The 18,242-nt window shown below is 42.1% G+C and overlaps 2 protein-coding genes across 4 annotated transcripts in view; one reads left to right on the plus strand and one right to left on the minus strand.

Annotated features, from left to right (window-relative positions):
• The first annotated feature begins 3,778 nt into the window (after positions 1–3,778).
• Positions 3,779–18,242, plus strand: part of hsd20b2 (hydroxysteroid (20-beta) dehydrogenase 2) — a 98,358-nt gene continuing 83,894 nt past the window's right edge. The window contains exons 1-11 of the mRNA XM_084029411.1: positions 3,779–3,957; positions 4,832–4,878; positions 5,058–5,133; positions 5,251–5,361; positions 6,055–6,122; positions 6,255–6,299; positions 6,439–6,473; positions 6,570–6,651; positions 6,782–6,847; positions 7,679–7,828; positions 7,919–8,022. Coding sequence (XP_083885537.1) covers positions 3,807–3,957; positions 4,832–4,878; positions 5,058–5,133; positions 5,251–5,361; positions 6,055–6,122; positions 6,255–6,299; positions 6,439–6,473; positions 6,570–6,651; positions 6,782–6,847; positions 7,679–7,828; positions 7,919–8,022 — 935 coding nt within the window. The 5' untranslated portion in view covers positions 3,779–3,806. The remainder of the gene's footprint in view (positions 3,958–4,831; positions 4,879–5,057; positions 5,134–5,250; positions 5,362–6,054; positions 6,123–6,254; positions 6,300–6,438; positions 6,474–6,569; positions 6,652–6,781; positions 6,848–7,678; positions 7,829–7,918; positions 8,023–18,242) is intronic.
• Positions 8,336–16,815, minus strand: slc12a9 (solute carrier family 12 member 9). Of its 3 annotated transcripts, XM_084029409.1 has the most exons (15): positions 16,581–16,815; positions 14,497–14,736; positions 14,220–14,354; positions 13,994–14,131; positions 13,600–13,902; positions 13,394–13,501; positions 13,093–13,204; positions 12,842–12,999; positions 12,684–12,766; positions 12,159–12,283; positions 11,551–11,743; positions 11,279–11,453; positions 10,414–10,560; positions 9,457–10,327; positions 8,336–8,939 (listed from the first exon to the last, which is right to left on the minus strand). In XM_084029409.1, exons 2-14 carry the CDS (start codon positions 14,699–14,701, stop codon positions 9,486–9,488), a joined length of 2,724 nt encoding a protein of 907 aa, XP_083885535.1. In that variant the 5' UTR covers positions 14,702–14,736; positions 16,581–16,815; the 3' UTR covers positions 8,336–8,939; positions 9,457–9,485. The 3 variants fall into 3 exon arrangements, with proteins under 3 accessions (XP_083885535.1, XP_083885534.1, XP_083885536.1); XM_084029408.1 differs by having other exon boundaries at positions 8,336–10,327; XM_084029410.1 differs by having other exon boundaries at positions 8,336–10,327; positions 14,497–14,667; positions 16,581–16,814.

An 18,242-nucleotide genomic window follows, 5' to 3' on the forward strand; every position in this document is an offset into this window, starting at 1 on the left:
ATTTTTTTTTCTCTCATCAAATGCTTTTTTGCTATCAGTGTGATAATTTTTTCTCTCAAACCTTTTTTTTCTCTCTCAGATCATTTATTTTCTCGCATGTAATAAAGACACAAATCTAACTCCATACTCCTCAACAACGGTCAGAACAAAAAAAGGTCACAATTATTTTTGGATCCATTATAGATCAAAACGCTCGAAAGAGGTTGAATGAATCCTTTGTTTATGTTGGCGGGGACGTACAGTGGGATCTGACACGTATTAATTACGCGTCAAGAATGACGTCAAAGGCGCCGAAAGAAATGCGAGTAGTGTCCGAAAGTGTTTTTTCATTTTGCCGATGAGTCCACTATAGTGTCCTACATAGAACTCCCATATAGGGAGTAGGGAATGATTTCGGACACAGCAAATATTTGGACAGCCAACATGTCTCTAAACATTAACTTCCAGATTGCCACACTCTGCTGCTCTTGGGCACTCGTTTGGCGTTCTGGGTGAGCAGCTTTGAACAGAGGAACGAAAAGGGCGGGACTTTTTTAGTTCTGCGATGCGTTCAAAGTCAAAGTCTCTGTGGTTTCCTACTCAACCTTTAATGCGTCAATAATTATAACACAATAATATAATATATATTTTCCTCAGTGTTTATTTTTACATTTAGAATTTTAATTTTATTTTGATAATTGCCTTAATTTTGTACTTTTACTTGAGTGATATTTTGAATGCAGGACTTACTTTTTAGATGTCTCTTTCTCTCTCTCTCCCTTGTCCACCTACAACCATGATAAAGAGAAATGTAGCCAACAATCCAAAAGGATTATTTTTTCCCACCTGGACCTTTTCACTCTCCCCATTAACCCTCTTCTCTTCCCGCTGTGCCCGTCGGTCCTCAGCACTAACCCTCAGTGCTGAGTGACTCTCAGGCACTCAGAGGCATCTTGAGTAACCAGGTCACGATTTCTGGAAAGAGACATTGCTGTTGAGCTTTTTCAGCTACACGGCTCCATTATATTTGAGAGAAGGCGCACATCTCTACGGTCGATATCTCCGGCCATCGGTAACTCACACCAAAACAATCTTATTGATCAACAGAACTACAGGTAAGAATTTTGATTTTGGGATGAACTGACCCTTTTAGTTGTACTTCATATTGTCTGTGGAATTTATGCTCACCCGAATACTAGAATGCTCTCAAATGTTTTGACATTTAAATATGGATAAAGGAAAAACCACAAATGCAGAATTACGTTTGCACATTAACTCAACTGAGAAGGTATCCCATCGTAGATATTGTATCCGTCTCTCAAATCCTGGTCCAGCTGTGGCCTTTTAGGGGGCTGCAGCACCATCTGGTGGTTGATCCGATACCCGAACAACAGAGAGAAAGACGACTTATTGACTGCAGGCACTAATTTGTACGACCTTTTATGCTCACGTATCCATTTATTCTAAGCTTGCAGTAGCAGCTGGCTGTGAAGAAGGAAAGTCATCAGAAAAAACTTAAAATGCTTGCGAGTGCAATTTTAACAACAATAATAAAAGGCATTCAAACTAGATTTGGGATGTTTCCCCATTGGTCATCTAGTCTTAGAATAATCCCTCTCTGCCTCTCCTGGTTAATACGAGTGAAATATTGTGTCATCTATACAGTCATATTTTGTTACTTAGAGAGCATCTTGCATTGGGATCACACCCAGCACAATACCAAATTGAACCAGGGGCATAAAGTAGTAGTATCAGACAGAGAGACTGATAAGCTGAAAACAATTCACCAACAAAAAAAGTATAGGATTCTGAAGTGAAGCAGGGATCACTATATACAGAAGAAATATATAATTAATGTAAATATATTGTAAATTTTATCATTTCACCCCAGATTGACATTTACCTAAATGCTATGTGAATATACAAATTGAGGTCTAATTGGTCCGTTAGGAACAAGGAATATTAGGCCACCGTTTTCACATATAATCCAAACTATAAGAGCTTATTTACATCTGCTGGGCAAATCAGAGGCTTGGCGAATGTCTTATGTCTCTTCTTCAATTCACCAGCAAAATTCAGAGTGAATTTAGCTTTAATTAAAGTAAATATTTAGTCAGTCAATCAGTCAGTGGTATAACGGAGTGCTCCACTAAGTTTGTGAGTGCAGCTCTACTTAATCTTCCACCTACAGTGAACCACAATGAATAGTAAAATATTTACTTTTTTCGAAAGATAAGCAGCTTTCTCCCATCACTTGGTTAACAGGGTCAAACATGCATCTACAACTGGAATATGAGGACTATCTAAAACATTTATCGCTCAGACATTTAATCAAAAGCATTTACAATTTATCCATGTATGGACGCAGATTTTACATGAATGGGTAAGACTGTTTCTGCTGACGTTGAGGCCAGACAGATTGTAGCTGCAGCAAATACACAACTATTTGTTTTATCTCTGCTGTAACTACTAGAGGGGTCAAAGTTTTGTTTTGGACTTTTGTGATAAAATGCAAATGCTATTTCTATGACATATTATTTTGATTGATTGCAACATGACCCAGTTCTTAAAAGGAGCGCTCCACCATATAATCACTCTCGAGGGAGCTCTCCAAAGCCTGAGAAAATAATCTTGATGATGTCATCAGGGTTATATCATCTTGGGCTTGTAGACTATACTGTAAATTCATAATCTCAACACAGTTTTACAAACTGGGGCAATGGAGTTACAAGATACAATAATTTATCAGAAAGGAAGGGTTTAACGAAAGACTTTATCAAGATGCATTATGGGAAGCGCTTCATTAGCTGTTCTAAAACTTAATAAAAGCTTTTAGAACGTACTGCTGTGTTTTATTATATTGTAAAAGAATAAATGATATCAACCTCATCTCTGCAAATAATTCAACAATTCCGTCAATTGTTTGTACTTATAGTGATAAATTATTGGCATTTGAGTAAAAACCCCTTTATATTGAGACTGAGTCCAGGTTCGGTTAACTTTTCCCTGATTTCAGGCTGGTGCCCCGTTTTTATTAATTATATTAATAATCCTATTTATGTCAATAGTTCTTTTGATATTAATAATGATCTATTAATAACCGAATCTGCTCCTGCTAGCACCCCAACAAAAAATTCTGTCTCTCTTGAACTGTCAAACGTGCTTAAATCGCTGGAGTATCATTTAAAAAGTAAATTTCTTGTTTTGGTGATTCTTTTTATTAAATATGCATGCAGGAATATTTGGAACTGCCAATAGTCTAGAAATCATATATTAGGCAATTTCTTAACTTGCATTGAGTTTAAGTTTTGACTAATCTGAGGAAGACGAGCATTGTTTTCCAGGCAAACGAAAGTTATAACAACTGTACAGAATACCTGAGAAAAAGCCCTCATAATAATAATAATAATAATAATAATAATAATAATAATAATCATCATCATCATCTGAACACAATACATTGTATAACATACAAAGTTCTCAGATGATCACAAAGTAGCAACACTGGGAGCAGTAGACGTGGACCTTTCTGCAACATTTTTTAACAGAAAATGATGCTCCATCTTTGACTTTTTGTCAATTTTTAAAAAATTGTTCCCTCAGTTCTGTCTGCAAGGAGTTTTGAAAGCTTCAGGTGCATCATGCAGCTCCAGGGTAGGCCTATTTGTTGTCTGCCAAGTTTACAGCAGTCTAACAGCAGCACAGGGTGGAGCAGTGTGGGAGGAGTATAGTACATAAACACATTTCTAATTTGCTCACATAAAAGACTAACCTTATAAAATGTGTCTGTCAAGGAAACCGCATTCAGTCAAGAGCTCTGCTGCAAAATGTCATTCACTGGTGTGCTGGCCATTGTTGGGGGATTAACGGTCGTCTACCACCTGCTGAAACTGGCCTGGAGATGTTGGGGTGGATTCAGACAGTTCTTTTTGTCGGAGCTTTGGCATGTGAATTTAAGGACATATGGGCAATGGGCAGGTAATGTAAAAGGAAATGTACTTGTTTTTATACAAGTTGCTTTTATAGATTAACAAAATGTTTACAGCGTCAGAATTACAGTTTAAGATGACTTATTTGTCAATTCACCACACATGGTTGCATGATGACATGTATTGTATAGTAAGTTGTATAGTAACTTGTATTAAACACAGGCTGAACTACTTTCAACTTACAGCTAATGAAGCTTTCACTGACTACATATGTTCAGTTCTGATGCAGGTGGAGGATATAAATCGTATTAAAGAATGTAATTTAGTGTGCAACAGAGTGCAGACAGTTAAGATGTGGGAATAGTTGGACTTTCTAGCAACACTAACTTCCGTCAGTAGCACTTGGATTCCTTTCTGTGATGCAGTTTGATAAGGGACGTGATAAGTTGTCGCATTCCTACATAATGGTACATTTCTGTAGCTTTGCTGCAAACATTTCAATCATCTATATACACATCAACTTCAAGTCAATGTCCCATATCCTGTTAAGTTTATGCAGTTTTCTGTCCACTCATGACACTCTGGATTCCAAAAATTATACACAAAGGAAGAAGAAAAGAAGCTCCTTTGAACAGAAAGCTCTATTGTTGGGCCAGGGTGTCGGTGGGCCACGACGTTTCCTCTGAGCAGGGACCTTCTCTCTCAAATGGGAGGGGAGGTCGTTTATCCATGCCAAGAGCTATGACAGCTACATGCCATGCAAGTGTTGAGAGGTCCAATTCAGCAGCTATGGGTCTGCCCCAAAATTTTGTCATGACTTGATAACTGTGTGAAACAAATGGACATAGATTTTAATAATTCTAAAATTATGTAAAATATCAAATTGATTCACCTTACATATCTGTGCTTTCTCCTTTGTGCAGTTGTCACGGGTGCCACATCTGGCATTGGCAAAGCTTATGCCTGTGAGGTGAGTCTCCAATTTCCTTCTACAACAATATCTCTCCATTTTGGGGTCCAAATTTCAAGTGGGGGGCAAGACCGTAGATATTTGTTGAGCTGGTTTAGATTAAGGGTTTCTGATCTCACCAAATGCTGCTGTTGGTTAAAAGAGAAACAAACCTGTGTGTCTTGCTTGTCTCCTCCTAGCTGGCGCACAGAGGTCTGGATGTTGTTTTGGTTAGCAGATCTGATGACAAGCTTCAAAAGATTGCAAAAGAGATAGGTGAGTGAAGCGGAAATAATACTGTTTAACTACTGCCGTTTTCCAATTTCAGAGAAAACACATTTGTCTTTTCATGTGCATATCCAGAAATAATAATGTATTCCTCTGCTTCTTCAGAGGATGAGTATGGACGAAAGACTCGCACCATCCAAGTTGACTTCACAGAAGGTCAAAGTATCTACTCTGCTATAGCTGAAGAACTACGGGGACTGGAGATTGGGATTCTGGGTAAGCACAAGCAAGGCACTGGGAAGTTATTCAGATACTTTATAAATGAGAAATATTGCCACCAATTTTTGTAGAAAAGTCTAGCAACTTGAAAAAAAAAGGTGGCTTGTGGCACTGTGTGATTACAGAAACAGTTCACCATTGTGCAAGAGTTAGATGAGAAGAAAGATAACATTCTCATGTTTGTATAGTAAATATGAAGCTACAGCTAAAGACGGCTTAGTTTGGCATACAAACTAGAAACAGGAGGAACCAGCTAGTCTAGATCTGTCCAAAGTTAAAAGTATAATAATAATCCACCTACCCGCCCAATCACCACATGCAGATGTCTGCCACGCCAAAGCGTAGCAAAAGTCATACGTAGAAAGACAGCCAATTGAGAGTCCTGCCGAGTTGTAAGTGATGTCTGTATTTCCAGCTCTTTGAGGAAAATACATTTTAGTCATTAATATCTATGTAGGTATCTACAGATTTGTTATATATTGACAAATATATGTAAGAATTTACAGATCTATGTATGCCCTTACATTTGTTTACGCATGCAAATTTCTCCTGAACCTTGCCAGACCAAAATGAGCAATGCAGAAAATATGTGCAGACTCTGATGGGCCAAATAGTTTCAGGGAAAAAGAGTTAACCATTGACATAATACAATATTAACAAAGGTTGTTTGTGCCTTTGTAACCCACACAGTTAACAATGTAGGAATGACCTATTCCGATCATTTTGCCTATTTCTTGGATATACCAGATGCTGAACAGGTAATACTTGGATCTTAAATGTCATTTTCTGAGGGCAATGGATGTCATATTTTTACTAACTCAGGGCGTTTGAGGTCCTGCTTATCGCCAATGTACACCTCACAGTTTGCCTTTTGTGTTTCTTCTGACTAGAAAATCACTCAGATTATCAACTGTAACATGCTGTCAGTCACTCAGGTAAATTATCTATGGGATTATTTAATGTCTGGTTGTGTGATTATGAAGTCACCTTTTCCACTTTATTGGAACACAGTTTTGTATTTTTTGTTAATTGCTACTGCTGCATAAAATCATGATGTATATTTTCTTCACTCAGATGACCAGAGTGGTTCTTCAAGGAATGGTTGAAAGGTATTATCACAAACATCTAGAGGTTAATGGTTAATATAAGTAATGAAAATATAGGATGCCGTCATGGATGTCTGTCTTCTTTTATCTCCTTCCTAGAGGGACAGGGCTGATCATCAATATCTCCTCTGAAGTGGGCACCCGTCCGCATCCTTTGCTGTCCCTTTATTCTGCCACTAAGGTACTTTCTCATCCATTTGTTCAAAACCACCCTGACCGCTCACATGGTCACCGAATAGTGCACCATTTCATGGCAGCTACCACCACACACACTGCTTGTTTTGTGACTTTACCTTTCTTGTTTATTTCAGATTTTTGTGATATATTTCTCCAAGTGTCTGCATGCTGAGTACAAGTCGAAGGGAATTAGTGTTCAGGTAAAGTATGTGCTACTTGAGTTATTCACTTGTACTGCTACAAAAACGGATCTTATAAAGTCAATGTTGTCTATCAGTTAGCCCTCAAAGTCATTGTTTTAAATAATCCCGCTGGGCACATACCTGTCCTCCTCAGTTTGTTCTGCGCCATCCAGTAGCCATGTTTGCTCTGCGAAGGAAGCCACGTTGTCCTGCTGCTTTTGTATTTGTTGATCCTCTCAGGAATATGCCTGAAATCCTGAAACCCTGCTCTTCTTGATTAAGTAACGACATCCCGTCCGAATAACGCACACCGGACGTAGAAGACGCAAAAGCAGCGTTGTCTCTGGCAAGTTAACGTAGCAGTTAGCCACTTCCGCCCAGGGACAACCACTTACCTTATTACGTTTTCTGTTTTTTTAACAGAATTTTGGTCAATGTCAGTAGCGTCTGGTGGGCGTTATCTTCTTTAAAAACACCAGAAACCTCTGCCAACTGCTAGCAAAGTAGCAAACACCCGATCAAATCGCAGCGCGAGCGCGTCGATCGGCGCATGCGCGTTGTAGTTTTCCCACACGGAGCACTTGACGTTGGAAACTGACGTTAAATAAAAAAAAACCCCATCAACAACCGAGGATGCCATGCAAACATCCAGAGTAATTAATTTATAAATTATTCATTTCTGCTGCAGCACATGATGCTTTGATCTCTTACCGCTGTGAAAGAAAGATGCAATCAAGGTTTCTGTGTGTGCGGCCAAAGAAAGTGTGTTTTATTGGTTGACCAAACAGGCAGGAATGTTTTTCAGAATCAATGCTCAACGCATAATCACTTTGCCCCCCCCCCCCCCAGTGCGTGGCCCCCCACTTGGTGTCCACCAACATGACGAAGAACATGTCAGTCAACTGGTTTGTGAAGAGGGCTTCGGAGTTCGCCCATGAGGCCTTGAACACTGTGGGTCACTCTAGCTACACCAGCGGCTGTCTGTCCCACGCGCTGCAGGTCAGAGGGGTCAGCATCCATGATCTTTTACAAACTGTCAGCTGCTGCCACATCTTAACGTCTCTCCTTCTCTTTCCTGTCATCTTACAGAACGTGGCTCTCACAGTACTCCTGCCGGACTGGTTTCGAATGTCACCATTCTTACTAAGAAAGATGCGAAACATGGCAAAAGCCAGTCCATTTGATACAAGTGTGTGCAAGACAAAGGAGAAGCTTTGTCAAAAGGAGGAGTAATGAGCCTGCATCTGCACAGAAGCTGAAGTTCTTACGGACAATGAATGTCGACTTTTACAGCTGAATGTAGGCTTTATCATAGATTATCTCCACTGCTCAGATACCTTAAATGTGTTTAATATAGCGAAATCATTGCTCTATTTTGCACGTTTTCTCATTTGCTTGAATTTTGTATTTATTTATGTTTAATCTATGTAGCTATTCGGCATAACAGTTTCTTTATATAGTGTCTATTAATAATTGTACTATTAAACATGACACATACAGACAATATGTATTGCATTTATGCACTCTTTTAAATACAGATTTTCTGTTAAGATTTTACAATATTACAAAGATACTGATGCACATTACATTTGGCATACATTTTCAACTATGACACACAGCAGTTTAATATGTATATCTGCAGCAATGGTCGCTAGCATCCCTTCAGGCTTTTCAATGACACAACTCAAGATGAAACACGCCAAAAGGTCCATGTGAGTGCTGCAAAACTATAAAACAAAACATGACAAGAAAGCAATAATATTATAATCTGCATTTTGTGCTATAAATATGGTGAATGACTGCAATTGGTCCGAACTGAGACCAGATTAGAGTGGACCTCTATAGTAACCACCAGTATAACCATTTTTGGCACCCTTTTAACAGTCTGCATTATATAGCATATAATCCCAGTATATATTTTTCAAGTCAGCACGTACAACAGCAACACATGCTGTTCATCATTCTGAGGTCAAATGTAAACTATTCCATTTGTGAAGACGAGATGTACATTTAACAGAAAAAAAGTTTGTGCATGGTAAACAAAAGTCAGAAGTCAATTAGGCTCAGAAACAAAACAAAAAGTCTTTGGATAACCTGGTCCAACAGATATCTGAAAATGTAGGAAAAAGAAAGCAGAACTTTAACACAAAACCATTTGGAAACTGTACCTTGAAAATATGTTTTACCGTGGTCAATTGTCATCACAAAACCATCATTTCTTCCCTGAAATTATAAATAGACATTTCTATATTCAATGTCCTAGAAAACCCGTATTGCTCCAAACAAATTGTGTTGTTATTTTTGACATTTTAATTTCTGTCTCATGTGAAAGGCCTAAAGATAATGCAGAGCTTATATCAACATAAATCACAAAAGTCTGTATTTCCCCCATTTCTTGGCTCAATCAACAAGCCAGCTCAAGTGTATGCAAATAGGAAAATATCCTATTTAAATGCAAAAACGGCGTATGCACTCGACTGTGGTCCTTTGTTAGCTTGAGTAAAACAATAAAAGAAGCTTAATTTCGGTGAATATCTAGTAACTGGTGCTACATACTGTAACTTAGCATCCACTTTTCTTTATGTGAGGTGTTATTTTTTTTAAATGTAACCAGAGATTAAACTTACACAGATAAGACTGCTGCACCTACACATGCTCACAGATCAGTGTACGTGACCGGGGTAACACCGTGAATCAGGAGCGTTGGCCCCAAACTGTTGGTCACTGCCTCCACCTGAGCCAAGTACTGCTGAGCCTGGCTGCAGTGAGCAGTGGGTCGAGGTAAATACAGGAAGCGGACAGCGGCTTGCGCGCTGTGCTCCATCAACATAGAGTTAACTGCGGACAAGAAGCCCTCGGACAGGGCTTGTGTTGGCTCTGCAGGAGGCTCCCCGTCTGGCTGGACGTGATGCTGCACCACAGAGTCCCACGGCACAATCTTTATCGAAGCCCTGATCCTCAGCTTCCTCAGCAGCTCTCGGAACGATTCTTCGTTCACCACCCAGCCCTGGTCGCTGGACTCGGTCTCCACATTCAGGAAGATCCTCATTCTCGCATGGCGCCATCTGTTGGACATGTTGAGCACACAGGCCATCTGCAGCAGGAAGAGGCTGCACACATCCTCATAATCCCGGCTGCCCGGCTGGAGCAGGTTGAGAGGCCACACGTCTATTGTCCGCTCCGACCCGTCCACCTTGCTATCTTTACCCTCTCCCTCTAACTGGAAGAAATAGCGGGCAAGGCACACGTTCTTATTCATTTTAATGGCATCAGAAAGGATCCCTACATACTCCTCTGGTGATAGCCAGCGTGGGCTCTCAACGTGTCGGACTGGGGGGAAATGGGCTTGTAGTGAAGGCAAATCCACCCCAAAATTATATTCGCCTTCGCTCCCCTGTCCCACGGAAGAGTCACAGAATGCAGAATCTTGTAGGAAGAAGTCCTCAGGGGTGCAGCTGTCATAGAAACCCAGGATCAGTGTGTTGGGCTTCATGCCGCCTTGTGGAGGGAAACAGAAGTGCAGATAAAGCAACCATCATCATGGTGAATGTGGGCATGTCGGGATGAGAGAAACCAGAACATACCCAGGCCTGTGATGCGCAGCAGATGCTGTGTTCCCTGTCTGACGGAGGGAGACAGGGTCAGGTCTACAAAGGCCTTCACCCCAAGTTTGTCAACTAGGCTCAACCAGAAGTTGTACTGCTGCTGAATCGGGTCTGATGGCAGAGAGTCTGGAACACAGGAGGGTACAGTTTAGAACGAAAAAGAACTAACTTCAGCTGTCAGATGTATACGATCAGATAGAATGCAGTACGTAAAACTACAATATTTTACTTTCAACAACACAAATAAATTATCTAATCGCATTGTTTGTAGACTTTGCAATGTATCCTAATGGTCACCGAGGTCAGTGAATGAAAGAAAGAATATGTCGGCATCCGCCGTTCTATCTACTTTGGGTACATCACACAATATATTTTCCCACAGTTTGAAAAGGAGATGTGCATATTTGGCTAAATACCCAAGGAACTAGACTTTTGGTGGAATTAGATAATGTCTGGTTTATACTCGCAGGACCGATGCAACAATGATACAGAGGAAACTTATTATCTTATTAAAAATGCAAGAGGAGCAGCAGATGGAAAGTGAAAGCCCCTGAGCTAGTCTTCCATGATAGTGCCTGTGGACTTCAGGGAGGCCTTTCAGATATGTTACACAACTACAATGATATGCAACCTACTTTAATATTTCCTGCTCACTCTGTTCATGTGCTCGCAGATGAAACGAGGAAAATAAACCCCATGATACCACGTTGATTGAAAACGTGGGTTAAAAAGGTGTCCAAACGCATGAAAGGCCAAAAGGTGAGTTTCACGTGGCTACACAAAGATAAGAATAATGTAATACTGTTAGCTGCAGATGGCCATCACAGACCATCCAGAGAATTACCCAGATCTCCCAGCTGCACGTGGCCCAGCACGTACAGCCCGCCCTTCTTCAGCTGGTTGACAAACAGGATGAGCTGACAGGAGGAGCGAGGGTTGGCCACCATTAACAACATCTGCGGCCTCCAGAACTTCACGTGCTCTTTCCTCACGTCCAGCATCAACAGATACTTGCGCACCTAAACCCAAAGGAAGACGATATTGATGACACACTATAGCGCTGTCTCTTTATGTGTGTGTGTGTGTGTGTGTGTGTGTGCGTGTGTGTCCAGCTACCTGGTGGAAAATGAGAGCCTGGCTAATGTAGCCCCAGCTGCTGGTGGACGATCTGTAGTGGAGGAAAAGCAGCAGCACTAACAGCAGGACGATGCTGCCTGAGGAGTACACAGGGTTAATGACGAACATCATCACCAAACAGCTCAGGATGCCCAGCAGGCAGGTGTGCCAGGAGAAGAGCTGGAAGGTCGGTCTGGTAAAACACAGAGACAAAGATATGAGGCTGCCGGACACGTGAGAAACATAAGCAGAGACAATAAAATACATGATGGTAATAAATCAAAGTGAGGCAGATAAGGTTTTTAATCTGTATGGTGGTAATTGCCTGTACTCTCTAAAAGAAGACACTGAACTGCCATTGAGCAATTTCAGATTTTTTTCTTACTTCACGGGTCTGAAATTACAGCAACACTCAATGATGACACTGTGGATAATTAACAACTATTTCAGCACTGAAAGCCTAAAACATGTCCTTCTTAGGCAGCATTTAAACTGTGATATTTTATTGCAACAGTAAGGGTTTTCATTTGCAGTTTTATTCTGAAAGTTTCCACTTCAATTTTTGGATTTCTTAAATTTTCCTTTAGTAGCGATTGATCTTTTACTACCTGAAATTTGGTGCCGACGCCCACTCAAGAGCCAAACAGGCCAGGTCAACCGCAGCGTAGGCAAGCAAGTAGAAAACAGTCACCAAACTTGCTATAGCATTGAGCTGGCCTGCAAAAACCACACACTGAAACACAGACAGATAGAGAAGCAGTGATACCGATATCAGAAATCAGTCCAATGATGCCACAAATAGCTGGATCGTATCATTAACAACAGGCCGATCTGGTATCGGATACCATCATTTTAATAAAAAAAAACAATTCTGTCATTTTCTATGGGTGTTTTAATTGTTACCGTTTGTTTTACAAAGTTAGGAAAGCAATAGTTAAGTCAAACCTGATGTTGCCTTACACATAAACAAATGATCCCAGTCACTTCCACACACTGAGGCATACAGATTATTAATTGAACACCAGTGTCTGATCAGTATTGGTACTGGGACTGAAAAAGGGGGGTCAGTGCATTCCTGCTTAGGACATTCATTCTGAAAATATGAGACTGCACGCCGCAATAACTCTGCTCACCTGTGCCAGAGCCCAGGTGTACAGCACGGCCACCCACGGATTCCCTGAGCTTGATGTGATGGTAGCTGGGGCCAATGGCAAACCTGTGAGGGAAAATCAAGTTTCTTAGAAAACAACTGAAGAAGACAGTGATATGATGAGAGAAAAAGAGGCCCTACCAAAGAGGTGATCCAGAGCAAGAGCATGGAGGATGCGGGACGCTCCGATCATGGTGCACATCGCAGCCGACAGAGAGGCGCAGAAGATCCCGATGGTGACAAACGGCGGCCAGATGTTTATTCTCTGGAGGAACCCATAATCCTGAATCAGTAAGGTCCTAAAGAAAAACAAACAAAAGGGCAACTTATTTGTTTTTTGATCTCTATGCAAGTATTCATATCAGCCAACACTATTAGGGACCATTCCAGACCTGTCACACATAGCGCTGACCAAGATGAAGAGGAGGACGTAGACTGTGAAAGAGTAAAAGACGGCGGCGATGGTGCCTTTAGGGATGGCGATGCTCGGCGCCTTCAGATCCCCTTCAGATCAGACATGTGCAGTGAGAAACAAACATCAGGTTTCGCATGTTTGTGTGCATGAACACATCTCTTGTTTGTCATCGTTCTGCATAACAACATGCAAATCAAAGGTAAAAGTAGCAGGGGCATTATGGGACAGCAACTTTGCTCCAATATGATCACACATGCAGGACAAAAGGCTTTTTTCACCTGACATGTTGGCTCCGGCCATAACCCCAGTGCAGCTGGTGAACAGGATGGCGAACACGCTGGAAAAAGTCATGACGGTGTTGGTGCTGTAGTCCAAAGAGTAACCAGCTGCAACGACAGAAATGTGGAATAGCAAAACTTTTTAATAGATTTGCTTGCAAATATACTTTCACATCCTGTCTAACACCAAACGCTCCATCACTCACAGCCCAGGTTGTTCCTCAGAGTGGTAATGCTCAAGCCTGTGTAGCTGGCGTTGTAGCGGAGGCTCTGGTTGCCAGATCCCTTGTGGGTTATGACAAAATCACGAGGTTTGACCACCAGGGAACTGATGAAGATGGACAGCAAGGACACGGTGATCACCAGCAGGATGACGAAGGCGGTGCGCGAGTAGACGTGGGCGCCCACCAGACACACCAGCAGACACAGCAGGAGGATCACCGAGGAGTACAGCAACGTGTACCAGTAACCCTGAGGAAGCACTCGCACTCCCGCGGACACGGGCGAATCTGAAAGAGACGAAAACTCAGAATCCTGTGGGATGGGTAGTAGCTGAAGTAGGTCATTTATTTAGCTCAAAACGGGAACCAAAATCCTTACCGGGATCTTTACCGAATACATCAAGTATCGCCTCCACAAGACCAAGAACATACTCTCCACACGCACACACTTTGGCCAGGAAGAACATCAACCCGATGCTTCCTCCAAACTCTGGGCCCAGAGATCTGCTGATCATGTCTGGTCACATGGAGTTAAGATTGATACTTGACACTGAAAAGGCAAGATGAAGTTACACTTGATACAAACGCTTGCTCTCTCAGGATACAGTAGGCTCCACCACCTTGTATTGCACCATTAGTGGAAATGGCACAAATGGACAGTATTGTAAGAGATACAATGGTGTAGGCTACAAACAGCATTAAAAAGCCCTGTAACAGCCCCGCATGACCGACCACAAACCCTGCAAAAGAGATGACGTCAGCGTTAGTCACAGCACAATGACTCGGTTATATTGTAAGGGAGTCACACAAGCGCCCACTGTCTACAACTAAAAACAGCTTTTGGTTTCTCCTGATCTCGTCCTCGCACTCGCATCTACTCACCGCTTCTCAGGAACAGCACGATGCTGAACATGGAGAGGATGGTCGGCACCATCACCCCGAAAAAAGTATTCAGCTGTCGCGGGTCTTTCCGAGGCGTTCCGGAGGCGGATCCGGAGGTGGTGTCCAGCTCCACGCTGCATGCTGCTGCGGTCACGGCCATGCCGCAGACCCCTGAGGTGATCAGAGGGGTGCGTTCGTTTGACATGTTGGTGAGAAGAGCCCGAGGCCAGTGTGCTTAGCCTGGGAAAACAAAAATCTACTAGTGACAAGACAAAACGTCTAACGTGCTTGTAAGTCACTGACCTGCGAACAGCTGGCAATATTTGTTTAGAGAGGAAAGTTTTGCTTTAGTTTTTTTTTGTTTACATTTGTCATCATTAAGTCCAACAGACAAATATCCCCCAGTTGTCCATTTGTGCACACAGTCCACTTTAAAGTCCAATGTGTGTTCTTCTAATCCCGTTTTTATAAAGAGGGAGACCATTAAATAGTGTGTATTGATGTATTGTTCTCCGTTTCTAATCAAATTAACCAACAAGTCACAAGCACACATTGTAATCTCACACCCATAAACACACTGATGTTTTTAAACATTTGCCGTACTTCCCTACAAGTTAACGTCGTCATGTGCAAAGTAGCACATGCACACGCTCTGCCTCGTGAATGCTTCCAGACTCACATGAACAAACTTTGAAGAGGAAAAACACTCAGATTCAGTGGCTCACTCAACACAAGCATCTAACTATCTAACAATTGGGTGCTGACCTGGCCAATCTACGTGACCCAGTCACTTCTCATCTCTGCTGCACAATACCGCAAAAACCGAGCGCTGAGACGCCACAGACAGTCTGGTAGTTCAGTTCTTCATGGAAGCTGCTGCTCACACCTCAGGGCGGTATGTGCAGTCACCTGATTCGCAGCCGCTCGTCTGTTTTTACATGCAGCTCAAAGCGAACGTCTCTGCTGAGCATGCCCCTCTGTGCACAGGTGACCTGGCAGGTTGTCTGTCTCCCAGCAGCGTTCAACTTCCTCCAGTCTTTCTCAAGGAGGCAGTTTTTTTCCTTTTGTCCCTGAAGCCCAAGTCCCTTCAACAACACCGCTCTGTGCAAAATATAGTCAGCTACAGGAATCACATGATGGGAAACCCCAACTATGACAGAGGTTTCACACCACAAAACATGATGGGACATGAAGGGACATCATCTCCTCATTGTTATAGACATCACGCCCAGTTGCTTATTCTTTTCTACCTAAGATTTGCACATTATTGAGAGAGAAGAGCTGAAACAATCAGTCCATTAATCGGTTAATTCATTACTTGGTGTCTATTGTGACAATCGATTAATCATATATATATATATATATATATATATATATATATATATATACACACACACACACACACACACACACACATACATATATATGCTTATTTCAAGAAAAAAAGTAAAAAAACTCACTGGTTCCAGCTGCTCAGCCATGCAATTTGAAGATATTAATTAATTGATTATTCCAGAGAGTAATGGATGGATTGATCTGTCTTGTAAATAATAACTTGTGCAGAACAATTTGACAGATTAAAACACTTTTTTAAAACACTTTAGTGGAATGGCTTTTGCAAGACATTGGCACAGTTTGAGTCAAATACATCTAATGAGGTATCAGCCTATACCATCATAGGGAACTGACTGAAATAGGGAAGTTGTGTTTTCTATGAAACATATGCTGTCGGCCACTGATGCAAAGATGTCGATCTGTTAGCTCCTTTATGGTCGTCGATGCTGGACGAGCCTGGTGCTGATGCTCTGCAGGACGCTGCTAGTGGTCTAAAGAGGCCGTCCACTTCAGTCGGTTACCAAAATAAAGCACCGTTTCCGTCACAGGAGTGACTGCGCAGCATTAAAACTGAACGTTGTTTAGGCGGAGTGAGGTAAAACATGTTGGCGAAGTTATTAGCAGCAGCATCCTGGGTAAATGTTTGTTTCCGTTTCGCCGGCGGCTCATGATTGAAGCTCCTTCAGCGTGTCACTCAAACGCATCACCCCACCGGCCAAGTGTCCTACCCACGAAACACTCAAACTTACCTCCCGAACCTCCGCCAGACACCGTTTCACTTCCTGCTTCTTCCCGTGGCCCACCGCCTCGGCTCCGCGGGTCTCGGCGCTATGTTTGTCGAGGAGGACGTCCCGGGTCAGACGCGCGGTGGCCAGTCGGACGTGAGTGCGGCAGGCCGGTGGACATGTCGCGACTGAGCTGTCACGGGAGTTGGCCGCCGTTGAAATGTGCGCTGCCCAATAACAACAGAGCAGCCATGGCAGCCTCGCCCCCTGTTATTTGTTCAAAAGTGTCACGGGAGAACAGAAAACGCCCATGTGACTACCAAAAAGGGGGAGGGCAAAAAACACCACACATTTGAGCAAAGCTGCTGGTCTAAACGTGACCACGCCCCTTATTTGAACTCAAAGGTGACGTCACCAATAAAGTATTAACCTCAAATAAATGCAGCCTGATTTCAGAGGTTTATCTGTTGTATGCACGAAGAAGAGAAAAAAACATCAACTTGAATGCAGTACAAAATAAAGTTATACTGTGGACCGGACTGTAATGGCCCTGTTCAACACTAGGGGTCACTGTTGCGACGGAGATGACGTCCATAAATAGAAAGAGGATCATTATGTGGCGGGACTAACCTGTCATGTAAGGTTTTCATTAAAATAATGGATCTCTTTCTCAGAAGAAAAAAACTGAAAGAGCTCAAATCCACTCTGTATCCACTCAAAACAAACCAGCACTGAAAACGACCAGGGAGATAAATGTGGGGATTGTGTGGTGTTAGAGGATGTTAACAAGGGCAGTACTGCCCTTGTTAACATCCAGTACTGACTGTAAAATTTCAGTCATGCAGCATCTCCGCAATCTTATTTTACAAGCTGCATGACAAATGGTTTTCAAGGCTCATGCTCATGTCTTATGATATATGTTTGTTTAAAAGGCAATGCATTGTTTTCTGGGTAAAAATAAAACATGTAACTAGAGAAATAGAGATAGGCTAATTCAGTGTGGATTAACTCAATTTTACTTGTGTAATTTTAGCTCCAGAAATGGCATTTGCATCGCAAAGAACAGGCAGGCAGGCAGGCAGGCAGGCAGGCAGATAGACAGACAGACAGACAGACAGGCAACAGGCAGACAGACAGACAGATAGATAGATAGATAGATAGATAGATAGATAGATAGATAGATAGATAGATAGATAGATAGATAGATAGATAGATAGATAGATAGATAGATAGATAGATAGATAGATAGATAGAGTGCTGAGTGATTATAGCATATTCATAGAACTTCTGAATCACACTTGAATCCAATTTATTTCACACATCCCATTCAATGAGCCACAGACTCCCTAACTGGATCAGTGTCAGCAGAGTAGAGCTACACTGCAAAGTGGGACCCATGTAAAACCATGATGTATATACACCTTCCTCGAGGTGCTGCACCCTGCAACCACGAAACGATCATGATTAAAACATGTCATGTTGTAGGGACCCCATGCACTGATACACAAAAACAAAAACGGACGAGTCCACGTGAGGAGAAAAAGGATCTCAAAATTGCAGAGGGATCCGATCAGAGGGGGGGTCATGGGATTTATTAGTATTTAAGAGATGGGTGTGGTTGAAACATGCTTCATGCCCGGATTTGAGGATTCTTCTGCAAGCGCCCACCGCGTGATCTGGTTGCCT

Source organism: Eutrigla gurnardus (genome assembly GCF_963514095.1).
Source record: "Eutrigla gurnardus genome assembly, chromosome: 15".
Classification (NCBI taxonomy): domain Eukaryota; kingdom Metazoa; phylum Chordata; class Actinopteri; order Perciformes; family Triglidae; genus Eutrigla; species Eutrigla gurnardus.

Coding starts and splice junctions, on each gene's coding strand:
- slc12a9 (XM_084029409.1), bottom strand. CDS start 14,701: ATGTCAAACGAACGCACCCCTCTGATCACCTCAGGGGTCTGCGGCATG. Junction 14,355..14,496: donor CGTGCTGTTCCTGAGAAGCG/GTGAGTAGATGC, acceptor TCTCTTTTGCAG/GGTTTGTGGTCGGTCATGCG. Junction 14,132..14,219: donor ACAAGGTGGTGGAGCCTACT/GTATCCTGAGAG, acceptor CCATGTGACCAG/ACATGATCAGCAGATCTCTG.